Source organism: Dryobates pubescens, chromosome 3, assembly GCF_014839835.1.
Source record: "Dryobates pubescens isolate bDryPub1 chromosome 3, bDryPub1.pri, whole genome shotgun sequence".
In the NCBI taxonomy this organism is placed as follows: domain Eukaryota; kingdom Metazoa; phylum Chordata; class Aves; order Piciformes; family Picidae; genus Dryobates; species Dryobates pubescens.
The window spans coordinates 41,160,422-41,180,744 of NC_071614.1; the positions used below are offsets into that span (position 1 = coordinate 41,160,422).

A 20,323-nucleotide genomic window follows, 5' to 3' on the forward strand; every position below is an offset into this window, starting at 1 on the left:
TCCAGGCTAAGCACCCCCAGCTCCCTCAGCCGTTGCTTCATCTATATCGCCTGCTGTTGCCTTTTGAAGTATGTTAACAAACCTTTTCCCATTCTCGCCCCCAGAATTGGTTTTTGTTTGTTTGCTAATTCAAAACCTGCTAAACATGTAGCAGGTTATTTCTTTCAGGCTGGCCCTTTAAATTGCTTCCATGTTCTGCCTGCCTGGCTGTGAAATATCACTAATAAAAAAAGCTCAGAACAAAAGCCCACACAACAAAACATCCTTTTCTCTCTAGGCGTCTCCCTGGGTGTGGTTTCCCACTGCTGCTAGGCAGCTGGAAGGCAGAGCCAAAACAACTCAGTCTCATTCTTCCTGCCCTGGAAGTTGTCATCAGGTGGCCTCCCCTGACCAGCACCTCTGAGGAGGGACAAGGTGGCCTTCATGCAGTCTGTCTTAGCTAAGAGTGATGGAGCCTTTCCCTGCCCTTAAAAAGAAAGCTCCAATACCAAGGAGGTTTGTCTAGGTCTAAAGCAGTATATCTTGAGATTACTCCCTGCTTTTGTGTCCTCTCCCTTATAGGCACACCCGAATTCTCATGCTCAGCCTCCCACGGCTACAGCTTGTCCTGACTGTGGCTCAGCTCAGCCTTGCAGCATCACCCAGGTGTGTGTTGCATGGTCCTCCTTCTGGAAGGGAGACATGGAGCTGATGGGCATCCAGGGAGGCAAAATGACACAGAGCCTGGGCAGAGGCTCTGGAGGCTCTGGCTTACTGCCACTCATCTATAGGTTGGGTATGCGTTGGTTGAGCTTGGACCTATCTGTTGATGTGTTACCAGCAAGTATGCCTGGCCGTACATCCAAATCTTGTGGACTGTTATGGCCAGGTCCCATAGACATATTTCTTTCTCTATCTTGAAGTAACTCATAGCTTGTTACATTCTCATTTTGTTTCAGTTTATCAAACATGTCTCAGTGCTTGAAGCATTGCTTTGGTCAAAAAGCAGTTTTTTGCTACACCCATCTTTTTCTCTGTGCCTGTTGGCCTTGCAGTGTTCCAGCAGCTGGGCAACAGCACTGGGAAACAGTGGGTTTTACTCTCTGTACAGACTGTGCCCTTGGTCCATGGTCCTAATCCCAAAGTTGGCTATGCACATTTATTAACCATCAGAGAAGTTGGAAGATAGATTAACAACAAGGCTAGGAAGGGTGGGGTGTGGAAATGGAGAGACAGCAGTTGGCTGGTGAAATCCTCAGGCCTGTTTACTTGGCAGCCCTTCTCCTGTAAGGAGGTCAGAACTATTGCATCTCGGGTTCCCAGAGAGAGGCCACAGGAGGAGGAATCTGCTTGTGGATGTAAGTGTGTCATTCCACTGCAGCCAGCCATGAGTTAGCTTTTGCATTCACACATTGCAAATGCAGGCTCAGTTGTCCTCTCGTTGCAAATGTTTGCTCGTTGTGAATATAATTCATGGCTGATTCTGTATAAGTTCTTCTTGGCAGGAGTGAGAATTGAGGCAGAAACCTCCAGTTCTGGCTTTATGATTGATGAAGACATGTTGCACAGTCCCTCTCCTGTCCCCAGAAACTTGGCTGTAGCTCTCTTCATTTGAATTAATAGATGTAAACTTTTAGCTTTAGATTCCATGGTCACACGTACACAACAACAGTATTTATTGAACCATCAAGGGACTTAGACTTATACATCTTTTCTGAAGGAATATTTTATTTTAGGCTTCAGGCTAGCCAGACACCTCAGCCACTGCTGTTTCCATGGTGCCTGTCAGTGTCTGCGATGAGCTGGGTACCACCTGGCACTGCCAATTTGCTGGGGCATTAGTTCTGGAGCACTGTCAAAATAAACAATGATGTTGTCCAGGGCATTTAGATTGTCTGGGACTTCCTGCCAAGTTGGGGTCATGGCTAGGGTCAAGATTTTAAGGTTTTTCTGTAGTTTCTGAACACAGACAGTGATGCCTTCATTCAAAGAAGAACCAAATGTCTGACAGACTTCACGCAGTGGGAGCGTCTCAGTTTTCAGTCCTTCACTGACACACAGCTGTTTTCCAAAGCTCAGAGTTCTGTTTCATATAAGCTGGGTCATGAGAGAGTAGAGACCAGAAAATGGGGAACTCCTTTCTGAAGGTAAATGGCTTTCATTGGAGCTCTGCTCAGCATGAGCACTTGAAAAATATTAAGAAAGACTTTTTGTTTTGTTCCACTGAAGAAAAAGGTAAATACCGCTGCAGACGCCCTATATTTTCACATTCTTTTGGTGAAGGTCAACCCACAGATAGCTTCTAGAACATGGTAATACTAAATATTGTCCTTTAAATTCTCTATGGCTGTGGAAGGATTTTTTTTTTTTTTTTGTAATTTCTTTGGAATCTAGCCTGTTGATAACTACTGAAATACATCAGCATTCCTTCCTGCCAAACCATGAGGAAAGATGTCCCAGGTGCCCTCCCTCAGCTTAAAGACCCATCCATGAGCACTTTTTAGCTGGATTCTTTAGAAGTGTTTGGAAAGTGCACCTTTAATGATGGTCAGGATTGAGAAAGGGTCAAATGCTGCTGGGGCTTTTAACATTACAAGGTTGGTTGCAATTTGAATGCTCCTTTGAGGCACTGTCTCATCTCCATGACATGTCTCTGTAAAATCTGCCATGTCTATTCTTAAATATGGAAACAGTGATATTTTCACTTTCTTGTGTCTTCTGTTGTAACCTTGAAACATCTGAGTTATGCTAAAGCTAAAGTGTGTATCAGAAGAAATGTTATCTTGACAGTGAGAGCCTATGTAAGAAAGGTTGTTCTCATAGTTCCAGTAGGGATTGAACCGACCTGGAGACTTCTAGATTTTAACTCCAGTCGATTTCCGCTTACTGATTTCATTCAGCCCACAACCATGAGCACCTTTGCAGTATGTATGACAAACATATTGCTTATATTTACTTGCCACCATCAGAAGGTTTTGCTGTCTTTAAGTTACTTTGTTTATCAAAATGTGTGGGCAGTTCCATGGTCAAAGTGTTCTCTATAAGTGTTTTATGGTTAAATTAATATGTGGGTTATGAAAGTGAAGGGCTCTTGGCCTGCTGACAGTCGTATTCCTCAGAAAAAGTGTCGGCACGCCAACTGTTGGTTGCCTCAGATCAGGGCACAAAGGTGCACAAACACGTATTACTTGTTTTGTAAAGCCCTGACAACATTCAGGCTGCTATTCTGGTCACTGTCCAGAACATAGTTCCTGATTCTGCCACTCATTTTTCACTCTTCTGTTTGAAAGAGACCAGATGCATTTGCTTTTTGATGGTCCAACACCAGAATAATTTGCAAAGTTTGAATAGCAGATTTGACAGATTTAAGTAAAACTTAGGAACTGACACTTGAATTTTGCCTCATGGAAATACTTTAATTTGGTCTAGCCTTTGTAAAAGCTACCTTCTGGATGGGTTACCCTACACAGAAACACAGCTTTTTCTGAAAATGGATGGGATATGGAAGTTACCAAATGATAAATGCAGGAGTGGAGGTGGGAAGAGAAACTGCAGAGCAGAGTGGATGAGCTGGTCCCTCAGGTTGTTTTCCAGCTAATCCATTTGTATAGCAGGACACTCCCAGATATTGTAGTAATTCAGTTCACTTAGGAAAGATATTATGAAGGTGATGGAAATGTTGGTTTTTTTCAAAGCAACTGATGCTGATTTAGAGCTGCACAAATGGAAATGTGATTTTTTTATTGACTTAATTAGAAGCAGAAAATTGGGTGAAGGGATTTTGATGATGCCCAGTTAATGTTTCATAAGATAAGAATTTTTGGATGCTGAGTTAAAGCTCTTTTGGCCACATTGGATATAAAGGTGACTTTGTGAGATTGAATGAAGCCATGTTTAATCCACGGAACTCACTTGCACAGCCATGGACTAACTTGTAATGTACTTTGCTTCAGATAAACCTTAATCTTAACAAAACTACTGAATTTTCTTTAGCCCTGATTCAGTTTGTGTGAGCCTTGCCCAGCAGTGATCATTGAAGGAAAACCGTAAATACATGAGAAAGGAAGTTGAGTTTTTTTACTGCGTTTTGCTTAAAACCTGAATGAGGAGGTTGTATTCTTTAAACCTGGGACTAACACCCCCAGTATGTGGAGTTCCATTAACACAACCCTCGTATGTGTTATGTGCCTCTGTGTGTAACTCAGTGCCAGCCATGTCACCATCATGCCTCAGTCTGGATCCCTGTAGACTTTGCCTTTCAGTAGAGATGGAAGAATATAGCTCACTAGAAGTGTTCCAGTTGCTGATTACCAGGGCCCTCCCCACTACCCTTCCATTAGCAGCTTGAGAAAATGTGTTCCACATTCTTAAAGTGATGAGGGGAGAAGGAGGGGCAGTCCCAGGAGGGATTTGGTGCTTACTCCACCCTTAAGTGTTATGTGTGATAGCATCAATTTCTGCTCGATTTTAATACTTTTTATTAACCTTTTCTAAAATCCTGCCACTTTCTACTGAAAAATGTCCTTTTTTTGGTTGGTTTGTTTGTTTGCTTTGGTGTTTTTTCTTGTTTAGTATTTTCCTAGCTGGTGGAGAGGCATGGAGTTCTCTAGAGGAGAGTTTAGAGGCAGTATCTAATCTGAGGTGCTTCAAAAGGAAGCATAGGAACCTAGAATCTCACTCCACAATTCCTGTTACGTCTCCAGTCTTGGATGAAACTACTATGAAGCTTCACCCACCACCTCCTTTCTGGCTTTAGGAGAACTTCAAATAATGTTGACACATTGTGGATTGTGTCCTTGTCTGACAGTGTCTTGAATTCAGATTACAGAGGACAAATTTGGACCCTATATATCAATTAATTTGTTCTAGAATCTTCAGGAAAAAAACGCTGAAGTACTGATTTACTGGATTGTGGTTGAGAAACTGGGTGAAATTTTCTAGCTTTACATGTAGAGAGAATCAGGCTAGAAAATGGTATTGGGGTTTATTGGCATTTCAAGCTGAGATTTGGTTCAGGTTTACTAAGTAACATTTTTCGAGTCATTACTAGTTCTTCTGTGCTCTTGGCTAGAACTCTGGGGGCTTAGTTGTAAGCACTGCATTTGCTGAAACAGTTTGAATCATTGTCCTGCACACTGCACATGTTGGTCACAGGAGTGTAATGGTCACCCCTGCTGAAAGCGCTCGGGTTTCCAGTACAGTGAGCTGTATTTTTGTTTACAGTGAGCAGCACAAATGCTTTTTGAAGTTGTTTCAATGCTTACACAATATGTTTCAGTCTCCTGGCCTAGAGCATAATATCCTGGGGACCTCAGAAGGAAAATAGGAGCCTGTAAACCAGTCTTAACTCCCTGGTTGCTGGCTTTAAAATGGGGGGGTTATCAGAGATGTGGGAAGTAGACCTCACTTGTGAAGGACAAGCTGCATGGTTTTACTGACCTTTGCACACTCTTCCAGTCTATATTGGGAATAAAGAGGCTTCAGTCTTGCTTTGTTTTTGCATTCCTGAAGTGTCTGTGCCCTACATGCTGATTGTGGCATTTGACTCCCTGGTAGCGCAGCCTGTCTGCTTCATTCCTGTGACCTTTTGGGATGCTTTCAGATCTCCGCCTCTGCATCCTAGAGCATGGACAGCCAGAAGACTTAGTACCAGAAAGTGGGTTAACTCAGGAAGCCATCAGGAAAGCAGATACAAAATACGTGGAGCCCTCTTGGGTTGGAAGATGGATAAGCAACATGGTTCTGTTTGTCAAAAGAAAGATGGGATTTGGAGCCAGGCCCTGCATGGAAGGGAGGGAGAGAGGATATTGGCGGTCAAGAGAGTTAAAGCCTTGCTATATTAATACTTCTATAATTGCTTTAGCAGCTGAAGAAACAAGCCAGAATGTAAGTGATTGTGTTGACCACACTGCCCTGTCAGGACAGGGGAAGGTTCTTTCTCTAAAGACCGTGTTGCAGTTGATACTGCATGAAACAGTGGTCTACAAGCAAGGAGACAAGTTGGAAAACAGCTTCTCAGACTTCAGATTAAGAAGTGAGCAGAACTAAGACATGAATTTTCTAATCTTTCTAAGCTTTACACACAGGACTTCAGCTTTTCAGTCTGGATGTTCTGTAAAGTTCTGAGTTTCTAACCCATATTTTAAGAATGCTTACAGAATTAGATTTGTGAGGGTGTTTGAACATGTATGTAATTTTGCATACAGTCTTGAGCTTCTCTGATGGTTTCCCTACTGACCTGTAATCAGGCTGATTTCCTTCCTGGGGAAGCTAGGGTGAGCATCTCATTCTGATGGGGAGACACAATGTGTCTAGGTGCTGGAGTTCAGAAGAATTTCCATTCTCAAGCTTAAACAGGGATTTAAACTGACATACTAAAAATACTAAGTCTGTTGTGCTCCTGTTTGAGGGGACCTGAATATTGCTCAGAATAAATGCAAAGTTCAGTTACATGCTAACTAGATTATCTTCCTTTGAACAGTAATAATTACTCTAAAGTGAATTTGTTGTTGAAGAGCTGGACTAATTACTCTGATCCAAGTCATCAGTAGGACATACAGACTGAAAGCATCTGGTGATGGAAGTCCTGCAGAAGGGTAATCGAATTGATTTCTGTGCTTATCCAGTCTAGGTTTCAGAGAGGGCTTCAAGAAAGAAGGTGCTGTGTTTGATGTGTGTAGCTGATCTGTAGGAGATGGAGAGAGACCATTCTCTTTGAGAGTGGTTGTGTTCATGCTTGCCTCTTTGCCTATATGGTTGTCTTGTAACCTAAAACTGTGTCTGCATCCCATTTTCAGTCCTCTCAGCCATTCAGTTGTATAGGATTTATCTTAACTGTCAGAAAAACTGCAATAGGTTAAACTGTGCATGAGCCAGGGAGTAATCTATTTACATAAGTAATGAGACAATTTGGGGATTGTTCTTCAAAGTACATTGTCCTCAATCATGAAAACCTCTTGACAATCCTTAGATAGTAAGACTAATATGAGACTAACTACAGCTTAGAATGTTTCATGGAAGAATAGTAACTCTTGAGAAAATAATGTGTACTTTTAAGAGAAGTGTAACTATTAGGAAGCAATTCCAGATGTGTGATTATAGTTGTAGTGTGTTTAGTGGATTACATTATTGCCATTTAAAAGTAGCCAATGAATTTTTGAAAAATGAGTTCATTCTTCAGATGATCGGAATAAAACTGTTTATTTTCTGTTATCTGAGAAACAAACAGAATTGGGTTTACTTATGAAAGTAAATAGAACAGGTCTGACCCCTGGATATAACCTTTGAAAATTGTCTGAAAAAATGATCCTCCTATTAGTTGATTCTTTCTTGAAGCCATTTATTCTTTTTGAAGACAGTGCCAACCCCTGCCCCTCCCTGTCCTCAGATTATGTAATACGTTTTAAAGAACGCTTTGAAATGGTTTGATTGACTGACTCAATCTTAGGAGGTCTTCTAGTATTGTATCAACTGCAGAAGGCAATTTAATAGAATTATATTTTAATAATTAAGTCAGATATTTTCAACTTCTTCACCCATTTTGGGTCTGAGTTGTGTATTTTGGGGACTGGAACATTCTGTTTCTTGTTTCACCCATGTGCTTGCTTATCCCTGTAACTGCCTGCTCATATCTCCCAGGTGCACACATTGTTGGCATGTGAATCTGGGAGGGCTGAGAAATCCCAGTGCCTGTGGTTTTTTGTGTTTTTAAGCTCTCTATAAAGGCCACTTGGAGACTGGGTCTTACTTCTGAAAGGTAATGAATTTGCCTTCTGTCATTTCTAAACTATGTTGTTATCTGTATGCTTGTGTTTATCAAATTCTGAGAACAGTTTTGCTTGGAATCCTCTGTATTGAGACTGCTCAGGATGCTGACAGCTGAAATTCATGTTACATTTAGTTCTCCACAGAATACATTGTACCTTTATTAGATTAGTGTTTCAGCCTAAAGCCAAGCCAGGATGTTTAAATTGCTAAGGTTGTTCCTGCTGGAACATGTGCTTTATTCTATCCCTGTGCTTTCTGCTGGTGCCATGTATTCTGTAGTGATTTCTTGCAAGGGTGTTAGTGGGCACTTTGCGCATGAGTGCAGAATGCTGCAGTAAGCTAATGGGGCACAATACAACTGTCTCCTGCTTTGTGCTGACTGCACAGTCTGTAAATCAAATCTGTATTCACAAAGTACTTGTTGAAATCATCCGGCAGTGGAGGTCTGACTAAATAAAATTAGGGTATTGAGCAGTTACTGCAAGTAACATTTCAGGCTTTAAAAATGTAAATATGTGCCACATGTATGTCTGTGTTATATACGCACGCAGTTTCTTCAAGCAGGACTGATTTTATGGATGACAGATTGCTCTCAAGGTTGTTAATAGTGAACACAGCTATGTTAAGAGTTCCAGACAAATTCTGAACCATTCGTCCCTGTTACTCTGGGCAGTTGCAGGTGATGCCGGTGTTTCTGTTTGACAGAGAGAGACATACGCAGCATAGACTCTGGAGTTTTCTGCTGGAGTTTATCTTCCCTCCCGTTCCTATAGACACCAGGAGGATTAGACCTGGATTAGACCTGCTGCACAAAAAAAATATTTTTCATCCCAGGTTTAAGGTGGTGGTTGCACGTTATGCAGCTGGGCCTTTCTTTGGAAGAAGGCAGGGCAGCCTATTTCAGCTAGGAGTGAATTGTGTTACCCTCATGTCACCACAGCAGTGCTTTACTTCAAGGTTCTTATTTTTATCCCTGCAGTGTGTGCCTGCTACCCCTCTGCTGTTTCCATGTTGTTGGTCCCAGAAAAGTGAGCTTTTTTTGTCAGTATCTCTGCAGAATCAGAGCAATTTTGTAATCCTATAGGTGTAGGATAATAGGGCTCATTTCATGCTCATTTTAGCTTTATCTAGGATAGATTTTGCTTGTGTGATGCTCAGGAAGGGTAAGAGAAGAGATAAGGCCCAAGCTATAGTTGAATGTATTCTGGGTCCAGTTATGTGTACCTTTAACACAGATGATACAGAAATAAATCTGGTAACTTGTGGTATCTAAAATAAATTTGATAGCTTGTGGTACAGTCTCAGGCTGCGCCAGGGGAGATACAGGCTGGATGTTAGAAAAAAGTTCTATACAGAAAGAGTGATTGCACATTGGAATGGGCTGCCTGGGGAGGTGGTGGAGTCACCATCACTGGAGGTTTTTAGGAGAAGACTTGACGGGGTACTTGGTGCTGTGGGTTAGTTGCTTGGGCGGAGTTGGATTGGTTGATGGGTTGGACGCGATGATCTTGAAGGTCTCTTCCAACCTGGTTTATTCTATGTATTCTATGTATTCTATGTATCTATACCGAATTAGCATGTCATGTTACTGCATCTCAGTTTTAGGGTCACTGCTTTTATTTTTATAGTTTGAGCTACTGCTTTTTCAGTGGCACATCTCCTCCTCCTCACTGAGTGCTGATGAATACAGAAAGCTGAAAAGAGTGAAACCGATGCTGTAGAGCAGTCTGAATCCACCCATTGTTTATACCATGGATACGCCATGGATTTAATTGGAATTAACCCTGATTTCTGCCTATGTACAGAAATCAATGGGAGGCTTTTGTCTGGGCTTGATATTGGATGAGGATCAGCTGCTGAATGCTGTGCAGAAATGTTTCCAGTGGCATTTAATCCTTTCCCCCATCTTTGCTCCATCCTTTTTTGTTTTGGTAGCTGCAGAATCCAGCCAGCCGAGGAAGGACCTGCTGGAAAATGTCAGCCTGGGTGTGTGCAACAAATGGTTATAATCTTAAAGACCTTTCCCAGAGCAAATTTTCCTCATATTCTTCCAGTCTGTAGGCAGCTTGACATAACTAAAGTGATTTCTTCCCACCTTTTGTGAAGATGAGTTGATCACAAACGGGCTTTGGTAACAGTTTCTTATGTAACAGCCTTGAGTGTAGCTCGTTTCCCATTTCTGTGCAAAATGAAGGGATTATTTTGCAAGTAAATGTGTGAGGAACCTTCTCATCTATGACAGGAAACAGGGGAAAATCAACCCCAATATTTTATCCTAGGACCATCTGGAAAATTAATGCCTCTTAACTGTGTGCGCAGTGACAGTAAATGTGTCTTTTTTCCCTTATGAGCTGGATTGGTGTCAGCGGAATATCAGGTTTTTCTGGACTGTGGGCCCGGTAAAACCATTCCGTTGACTCTTCCGCAGGGTTGTGGTGGTGCAGGGATGTTGGGAAACGCTGTGCCGTGCCCTGCTCCCCCGCGTCAGCAGGTGGCACCAGACGGCCGAGTCGGGCGGGAAGAGGGAGGGTGACGGCCTGGCGGGGCCTTGACTGCCGCCTGTCCTGGGCTACTCCCCCTTGGCCCTGCCAGGTACCCCGATGAGCTCGGTTTTGGTAGGAAACACCAGGGTATTTCCTCCTGCTCGCCTGCTGCAGCTGTTGGTCTCGCTGCTGAGGGGACCTCAGTGGGGGAAACTGCCTAGCAGGGCCTCAGCCGGGGCTGGGTGGGAAGGGTTGGATCTGACCCTGCAGCTTCTACTGAGGTAGAAAGTGCGGCGTTTGTGAGTCCAGGCTGTGGGCCCTTCTCTGTTTGGCTATTTTAAGCAGTACAGAGGCTGTTTAACAGCACTCCCTCTCACAGGTGTGAGACCAGGAGGAAATAAACAGATGGATCCACAAAATGAGGAGAGTGTCTGAGGAAAATCTCTAAAGTCTTCTTGTAATATGACCATTTCTATTAAAATCTAGCCATGCCCCTTTCCCAAATACTTAGCTGCATTTTTGAAAATTATTATGCATTTATAAAGGTAAATTGCATTTGCTCCTCAGGATCAGCCCTTAGGGTGTCCCTGAGCACTGACTTCGGAGAGTTACGGAGGATACAAAACAGCCACTATTCACCCTTGGTGATGGGGAAAACCTTGGATCCCAAGTCAGCGGCTGTTCCTGCAGGGTTCACAGCCTCTGGTTTAGCAGCCATTTATAACCTCCCTCCTCCTCCCCTAGAATAAAGTGTTAAGCTCTTTTATATTTAGTGCTGGTGAATACATGCAAATTCCAATTAGAAAACAGTATGAATATGCTAACTATCTGACTGCCTGAAAGAGGAGAGCCTCACGTAGTGTAAAGATTAGCATTGGTGAGTTACCATTTTGTTGCTAGGGAGAGTTCAAAGCAATGCATCAATTAGTTGGTTTTATCTGGCTTAATTCATAAACAAATGTCTAGGATTAGTCACCAATTCAGTATTTGCAAGTGAAGAAAGAAGTGTTTTTCCAGACCTGTGTTAAATGCTGTTCAAATGCTTATGTGACTTTTTAAGCATTTGCGTTTTTTCTGTTGGAATCTGCACCATTTCATAAAGGTGTTGAGAGGTCTGCTTTGCACCTCAGGTTTTTCTTAGCTAAATTCTCCATAGTTCCATATGCTTTAGCCAACATTCACAGATTTATAAATCCGACAGGCTGCATTTGAAAATAACAATTGTGAAAGTATCTTACTGCACCATTTCATACATGTTCCACTGTGCAGAGCTGAACATGACAGTCAACATGCATCAAAGCCACTGGCTTGAAATCTCGCTGAAGTACTTAATTTTTAAAGATGACTTGAAGCATTCAGTTGCTTGCTGAGGGACTAGTTGGTATCTAACCTATTCTTGAGTTTGTACCCAGGCTTTGAATAAAACCAATTGATTTTTGAAAGCAGAAGTCTTGCTCAAGTTTTACTAATTTATTCCAATACATGTACATTGTCTAAATTGTTCTTACATATTTTTCTTTTACAGAGGTTATTAAGAAGAATCTGATGGTGAGACTAGCTTAAGAAGACTCAGAATGACGACCACAGTAGCAACAGATTATGACAATATTGAAATCCAACAGCAGTACAGCGATGTCAACAACCGCTGGGATGTCGATGACTGGGACAATGAAAACAGTTCTGCTCGACTGTTTGAACGATCCCGCATCAAGGCCCTAGCTGGTAAGCACTCATCACATGAGCAAAGCTCTGATACTCTACATATATGATAGTGTGGGACACTGTCTCCAGTGTCTGCACCTTGTCTGTAAACTGGAGCCAAATTTTCCTCAGGTCAAGTGCAGTTTGACTGAACAATTTTTGAGATAGTTTCATGCATTGACATCAGTGGAACGTGATGATCTAATGTTGTTTTGCAGAGTGTGTTCATACATGACTTTTGCACCTGTTCAGATTTACTATGAAGACTTCTTCAGTGTAAGCATAGGACAGCAGAGATTCTATCTGTGTATTTGGTTTTTTTTTCAATTAGGAAGTTGTATTGAGTCTCTCAGCTCATTCATTTAGTCAGATACTAACTATTTTGGCTATGTATTCAAATGATTTTGGTTTGGCTTCTGTGATTCACAGTGATGTTGGTTTCCAGATATGAAAAAAAAAAAAATTAAAAAAAATTGAGAAGGATAACAAAATTCTACTTCAAAATATCTGCATCTTACCTGTCCTGAAATGGAGGAATGTCGTAGATGGAGATAATGATCATTTAGTAAATAATGCTGCAACGACACGTTTTTCTGAAGAAGCAGAGCTTCTGAAGCATATGCTGTTTTCTGCTCAGCTACATTCTCATCAGCAGAGAAATGAAATTTGATTTGGTCTTTTTCTTCTTTAAAATATTTGATCATTTGTGTATTAAAGGCTGTACATTAACCAAATTTGTTTATGCCGAAAGGAGATTATGTCATGTCCTGTCAACTCTGAGGCACTGCCCCACAAAGCAATTTTTATGTGTTCTGTAAATGATTTCCTGACTTATGGTAGCATGCCCACATTCCTGACCTCTGAACAAAACGTCTCAGTAGCGTGGGACACACTGTAAGCATGAAAATGGCTCAAAATGTGCTGAGCTTTTTTGCTAGTGAAAATGTAGTTACTAGGACATATTTAAAATCAACACTTTGTAACACATTGAAGCAATTTTATTAACTGTAATGAGACAAAGGTGTCATCTGTTTCATTTGTGATTCCAATGAGACTGACTCTGGACTGCAGCATGACCTTTCTCCTCTTTATGCTGGCTGTGGGTGAGCACTAGATGCAGAACACCCTCAAATGTCAGGTGTGGAGCAGGATCAAGTTTGGAGCTGAGCAACAGGGAAATAAAGTAGTTCATACAGGTGGGCAGAAAGCAGATCATATAACTAACTGTGAATAGCAGTCGTATTGACTTAATGGAGCTGCTTGCAGGAAGGATGTGTCTAAGTGTAATTGTTGTTAGAAGACTGTTAATTATAGCAGTTCTCATCATGGTGTGCATTTGAAAGTACAGGTTAAATGCTCAATCTGCAACAGGGCTTTGCTCAGGGGGATCAGAAACAGATGGACTGATGCCTGTGATGGTAGATTGGTGGTAGAAGAGAAGACCCTTGACTTGGAGTTTTCATAGTTTGATCTTGCTTGAGGAAGGAACTGTATTTTACTCCTGCCACATTAGTGTATTAGTGCTTCTCGGGTGGGAAGTGCTTTTAGAACAAAGCTCATTAGCCACATTTGGGTCCCAGATCTAGCCTTTAATGCAGCTGGTTGTTCCACTTACTTTTATGGCATGCAGAGCTCCCCACCTGAGTAATGAATAATAAACATGAAACTCTTATTTCAAGGAGAAGTAATGTAAGGAAAGTACTTGAATTATTTAGATAGCCTAAAACAAATACGAAAGCCAAAGCAAATAATTTTGCTAGAGGTTCAATTCAGAGTCATGTTTAAGCATTTTTTCCCAGAGTACTATGTGTTTATTTTTTTTCTTAATCACGATTACTCATACAGTTTTTTTTAATCTGATACATTTCATACCTGTAATTTTCTGCTGCTAGTATTGAGAATGCTGTGTGCTGGCTTCTCCTACTGCATGGCTACAGCACTGCTTGAAAGCCTAATCATGATGCAGGGAGAGAGGAACCGAGAGAGGTTTGTATTGTGAATCAAAGCTTACAGTTAAAGGCTGAGCCATGGCACTGCTGGCACCTTTCAACATATATTTTTGGATATGTTGCCTGGTGGGTAATCTTCCCTTGCATCTCCCCAGAACAGCATTTCCAGGTCTTTAACAACTGCAGCCTGGAGCTGGGAGAGCAATATCTGTCATCATGCTCTTTAAATTGAGACAGGCTGTTTCTGGAAAGGTGTGCTCTAATTCAGCTGCTCGTCACAGGATCAGAAATGATAATTGCTGTGTGAAAACCTGTGGCTGATAGTACACACAAAGACACAGTGAATGATGTCAGAAGGCTCTTCTGTGCTCTAAACCCCTGTATATTTGACTGTTTACTGCACCATCACTTTATTCTGGGTGAATTTTGTCATGTTCTGAGACAGAAGTAGTTTTACATCACCTGCAGAGCTCAGATTTACTAAATGACACTCAGGTCTGTCTTAGGTGGGTGCTGGCTCTTGGCAGGCATGAGCATATTCCCACACCTCCAAGACTGGCCATCCTTTGACAACAGTATCGTTACCTCCTTGTACTAGTATGAAGGGTTTCAGAACAGACTAAATACTAGTTCTTTATTCCCTGTCTATAAGATGCAAGTTCTTGAGTTCAAATATAGAACAACCATAGGCGTTTTATACTGCCTGATGACTTTATAGTCACTGAATCTCTCTGTTGGTGCAAGCATCTTCTGTCCACATTAAATAAGCTCTCCTGTGAAACTTCCATCTTATGTTCATTATAGTTTACTGTAATTTACATGAAACTTGCTTCATTTAAGGTAAACAAAGGTAGAGAGTGAATAGGCAGGAAATAAGTTCTGTGGCCAGAGTCTGTTACTGTCTTTCAGAAAGCATCATAATGGGCCTGCATTCCATTAGAATGTTGAAATATTTAAAGAGCAAAGCAGGAAGTGGTGGTCAGAACAATGTATATTGGAGGAAAGCTCAATTAAAGCAGGTATGATCCAATAATAGCGGAAAAGCACTACTGTCAGCACAGCAGCAGATAAACTGGTATTATTAAAGTGTTCTGCACACCATGCAAACAAAAATGGGAAGGATTGTTTCAGCTGAATACAAATGAACCTTTTGGGAACTCAGCTTTCAATCAAAATCCAGATTTGAAGGGATATGGAACCAGATTCGTTGCCATTCATGTTGAACTAACTCCCTTTGCAACTGATACAAGAAGGAAGTAACTGGATCTCTCCTTTGTAAAGTAAGATACTTCAGTGTAGGAAATCATCTTTCACCTGTCCTTGTTCTCTGTGGGTCTTCGGAAGGTCTTGCTGGAAGGCCAGGTAATTCTACCTACTCTGTAGAAGCCAGAAAGATATCATGTTTGTGCAAAATTCTTCATTCACAAATTCTCAAGTGTTGGATTTCATCTATCAAGGACCATTAGCTAACAAGATTTGCTATGCAGCTCCTTGGTGCATCCAGCATTCAAGCCTTAAGAAACAGTTCAGTTGTTCAGCAGAATTTTTCACACTCAGTCTGGGACTGTGACATTCAGATGTACCGTGCTTGCTGCCTCAGATGCTGTTTTCAGGTAGTGTGAGAATAGTAACCTCCAAAATTTTCCACTTCTTCAGTTAGCTAATTCAATATTAAAAAACACTTGGCTAAAGTTACTAGCTTTTATGCTCATTTGTATTTTGCCCTTTTGTCCTCTGGGCTTACAGGGTTCACCCAAGTGACCAGAAGGTCTGTGACTCAGATGACTGACATATAAATCAAAAAGAGTTTCAAAGTTTGTGAAATAACAGAGGCATGTCTTCTTAGCTCAGAACAGATGAAGCTGCGCATTCCTTTTCCAGCTCCACCCAAATGACTGTGCACAGGTCAAAATACTTGCTAGTGCTGTGTGTCACAATGTTCATGAGCCTTACAGTGGAACATAGGTAAGGAGATTGCATTTGTTGTGCTGCTTTCTGTGGTGGTTTGAAAGGAAAGGCTTTGCTTTCCCTCCCCCACTGAGAAAGAGACCACGGCTAAACCCAGTCGGAGAAATTGAGAGTATATTTTACCAGGAAACAGATTATATGTAACACAACAAACACAGGTATTTTACAATATATACAGGAATATACAGCAAATGAACTCAACCAGAAACCAGACCCCCCACAGAGGGGGCTTCCCCCTGTGCCCCCTTCACCCCCCTACCTCCCTTCTCCCCCAAAAGAGGTAGAAAAGAGATGTGGACGGTTAACAGGGCAGGAAAGGAAGAAAGGCCTTGCACAGGGAGTTAGTATCTTATCTTAGTTGGCCAGAATCCCAGAAGCGGATCCAGCCGAGAGGGACAGCGAAGGAAGGAAGACTGAGAGAAAGTCCCAGCTACCCTGGGTCTAACAATCTCACCTCCCACAATTCTACCAATGAAATTCGTTTAGAATACCAAAATATTTTTATAAACATTTAGCCAGTGTGCCCCTTTCTTAAAGGCACAGCGTCAAACGGTCACACTTTCTTTATTTGCCTCTATTGCACAAAGAGAAACTAAGCTTGTAATTCACACCAGTAACTTAAATTTTCCCAGAAGCAGCACAGGAAAATCCTTCAAATTGTTCCTGAAGTTATACTATTGAAAAGTTTTTAATATGATAGAATATCCATTTCTTAAGGATAAAAAAAAGAGAGAAAACTTACAATGGGAAAGGGCTGGGTACTGTACATGGGGCTAGTTTGTGCTTTTGGCCCTGATGTTTAAGCCATTGCCCTGCAGCTCCAGTTTAAAATTCAGAGGGGGCGCGGAAAGCCAGAGGAAAGATCCCACTTGTAGTCCTCTTCAAATATATGCATGTGCTTGTCCCTGCTGCCTAGCTTATCTCTTACAGATAGCAAGTTTCTACTGCTTCCTTTGAGTATACATTATAAAGAGACAAAATCTGCACGATCAAATTGAAGTTTCAGGTCTCAGGTGACAAACAAATAAACAAACAACAAAGCCAAAACAAACAAAAAATCCCAACATAAATCTCTGGCTTTGAAAGAGCATACTGAGAAAGATGTCTGACAATGGATTTCATGAATATCCTTTACCTGAGCTATCTGGGACTTGGAGCATCAGTGCCCTAATTTTAGTAACAGCAAGTGGTTAAGGAAAGAGAACTCAATGGTACACTGATGCTTGTAAATCTGGTTTGAAGGGCATTTGAAGGATTCACATGACACTAAACAGAAAGAAAAACCTTAGAGCAGTGAAACTGCAGATGCATCTTCTCAGCACTGGTCTGGCAGTGCTGGTTATTAGTCTGTGAATTTGTTCATCAGCAAGGGGCCTTTGCAGACTTACTCAGATGAGCGTGAATGGGCTTAGTTCAAGAAAATCTTCTTTTGGTCATATATCAGACAATGGAATTATTTCAACGGAAGTTTTTCCAAATGTCGACATCACCCAATGCTTTCCCTCTGGATTTTACTGCTGGAACAGTTTCTTAACTGTAGTTTCTAGGCTTGCAGTACATTACCAGAATCTGTTGGAGGCTGATGTTTAAAACAAGGATATCATTTTGCATGTTCTGTGTCATGCAGCCATCAAGGGAAAGACCATGGCAGCAGAAAAGCGGCTGTATTTTCGTGTGTCACCTGCTGACTGTGCTGGCTGTGACACTGTGCTTTTATTGGAAAACGAGAAAAAGCTTAGCCCATCTGTCACTGCTGGTTTGTGTGTTTGCTTCTAAAGTTACTGGTGGAGAACTGCATATAAAGCAAAGAGGAAAAAACAGTAACAGTGCTGCATGAAAGTGATTGCATCCTGGTGAATAACTGTTATCTGGCACATGGTGCTCAGTCAGGATACATGGAACTGGAAAAATAGGAGTTTTGCTTCTTCGGGGATTGAGCAGGATAGAAGCTGTTACTGGCAGCCCCACTTTAGAAAGTCTGATGGCTGTGGTCATTTTATGTCTCAAATTAAATTCTTTGAAGACTAGGCAATATGGAGTTGGACATGTAGATGGGAAAGCCCAGCGTTTTGTCAGCAAATGAGCCTGTACTGACCCATCACTAGATCTTTGAATTCCTGTGTATTAAGCTCCAGGACTGGAATACAGGTACTATGTCTGCTTCTCAAGGTTTCTTGTGAAGAACTCCAGTCCTAATTCACAAAGTGCTGACTCTGTGCTTATGCAGCAGTTCAGTAATTTAGCAAAATAAGGTGCATGATAATTCTGTACTGTAGCTAAGAAGTGATTAGAAAGCCATCTATACCTAGAGGAAGAAGTTGGAAAACTCATGTATATGTGCTGACTGTGTGCTCATACCTGCTTTTAGGATATTACCAGAGAGAGACCCATAAGGTAATCCTGCAAGCAGGTAAATCTGCTTGACCGCACGTAGGTATTAGACACAATAGTGATGCACTAACTTTCACAGTGTGCTTCTCTCCTTGCACTGATTTTAGGTGAGAACTGTGCCTTAACTCTCAAACAGGCACAGCACACTCTTGTCTGTTTTAGTTTTCATCATCCAGTCATCACCATGGCATCAGGAAAGTGTAAATGCACCAGGGGATGTGCTTTTGGCTGCCCACAACACTGGGATGAGTGATCTGCAGCCTTCTGCATCAGCTGAAGCATGAAGAGACAGGGCGGAATTTGTGGAGTAAAACACTCTGGCTGCACCAGCTGCTCAAGGAAAGGAAAACTACTCTCTGTGAAGTACCTTCCATGTAGTTAGTGAGAGCTGAGCCAGGCACAATAGTAGAACTGGGTTAAAATTGTGCTGAAGTTCATGCTTTAGGAGGAGACCTGCCAGCCAGATTGTCAGCTGGTATATCTTGGCATTCTTTCTTGGGTTCTGTGAGACCATGCTGACTTCCATCAGCTGGGATTGTGACCCATAGTGGCTTGTCATGGGAAACCTGGAGACTGTTGGGATCAATGTTTTAGGGGTATTTAATGCAGAGAAGCCACAGGAGCCTTCACTGAAGTAATCAGACTATTCTTACATACTTTGCTGAGTCATCTTAGTGGGAAGGATTTCATGGAAATATTTTATTACTATTTTTTAAATTAGGACTTGTACCAGGAATGAACTTGGCTGTGGATGCATTGCAAAACCAAGTCATGAGTCTGTACTTTAAAAGAAGTCTTTGCACAAAAAAATGTGTATGCAGAGGAGAACATGTCTTCAGCATCTAACTAGTGATGTTTCTATAGTTATTTTATTTTATTCAGCCAAATCTGCAGTGTGCTTTGCATTTTTCCTTATATTTGTTGCTTGGATACTGCATGAAAGCACTCCCTGAAGTGTAAATAATGTCTAGCAGAGCATTCTGCAAAGTGGAATTCAATGCAGAATTAAAAAATGTTTCCCAATTTCTGTTAACCTTGGCATTGTTCTAATGGGGAAAGATTAGTGATGAACTCATTCTCTTGGATCAGAGCTTTGATTCTTATCTTGAGTTAATACCCTGGAGACATATAAACCCATCTTGCCTTGAGACCAATTGCCTTGATGGGGAAAAGGCAAAAAGAACAGGAAGAGGGATGAGGACCAGACAAGTAGAGAAGATAATGAAAATCCACTTCCAAGTTCCAGTTTTTAGTTTCTGGCATTCTTCCTAACAGTTTTAGAAAACAACATGAACCTTCAGCTTGTGTTTTTAAACAAAAAACCCACTCCAACCCTTCCAACATTTCCCCCCCTTGTCCCCCCCGACATTTTCCTTCTCTTCCATTTTGGTTGAACAATAGGCTCAGCACAAACCTTTACTACTTCAGCTTTTCTGGAACTTTGTTACTTGGGTGTAAGAGATACAAAATTCTGCAGGGACCCCAGTTAACCTCGGAAGCTTCTAATTTAGCTCCCTCAGTTACACAACTGGCATAATGAAGAGGTACTTTCTTTTTCTCTCCCTTAAAGTGGCCACACATGAATGTGACTGGACACAGCTGGATTGTATTTGCTAGTGTATATGCTTTCTGTTCTAGCTCTGCAAAGCAAGAGAAATAGTAGAAATAAATGCTCTGGCTTATGGAGATTTGTAAAGGATCAGCATGTTCCACCTGTTGTTTTCAACCAATTTCCATTTTGTTCAGGAGCAGCGGAAGATTGAATTTTCATGATTGAGTGATCGTGGTGTAGCGGCACTGCATCTTCTGTGCTCATGGTCAAAATGGAAAAAAGAGAAAACCCTGCAAAAGGAAGAACAGAAAAAGGAGGCTGGGAATCTCTCTATTGCTCTCCTACATATAAACCTAGATGCCATTGAGATAGGGGAGGAAAGGAGGGAAAGACAATGAAAAGAATTCTAGTTTCTAAAAAAGCACATTAAAACCCATACAAGAATTTTCTGAATGAAAATCGGGAAGCGATTTTGTGCTTGGTTTTAAGAGATTTGTAAGGGTTTTTCATCGAAGTCAGAAAGCAAACCAAGT

The 20,323-nt window shown here is 41.6% G+C and overlaps 1 protein-coding gene across 4 annotated transcripts in view; it reads left to right on the plus strand.

Moving 5' to 3' along the window:
• Nucleotides 1–20,323, plus strand: part of SPTBN1 (spectrin beta, non-erythrocytic 1) — a 138,416-nt gene that overhangs the window by 29,934 nt on the left and 88,159 nt on the right. For all 4 annotated transcript variants that reach the window (XM_054180031.1, XM_054180033.1, XM_054180034.1 and 1 more), the window contains exon 2: nt 11,755–11,951. In XM_054180031.1, the coding sequence (XP_054036006.1) occupies nt 11,804–11,951 (148 nt within the window). In that variant the 5' untranslated portion in view covers nt 11,755–11,803. The remainder of the gene's footprint in view (nt 1–11,754; nt 11,952–20,323) is intronic.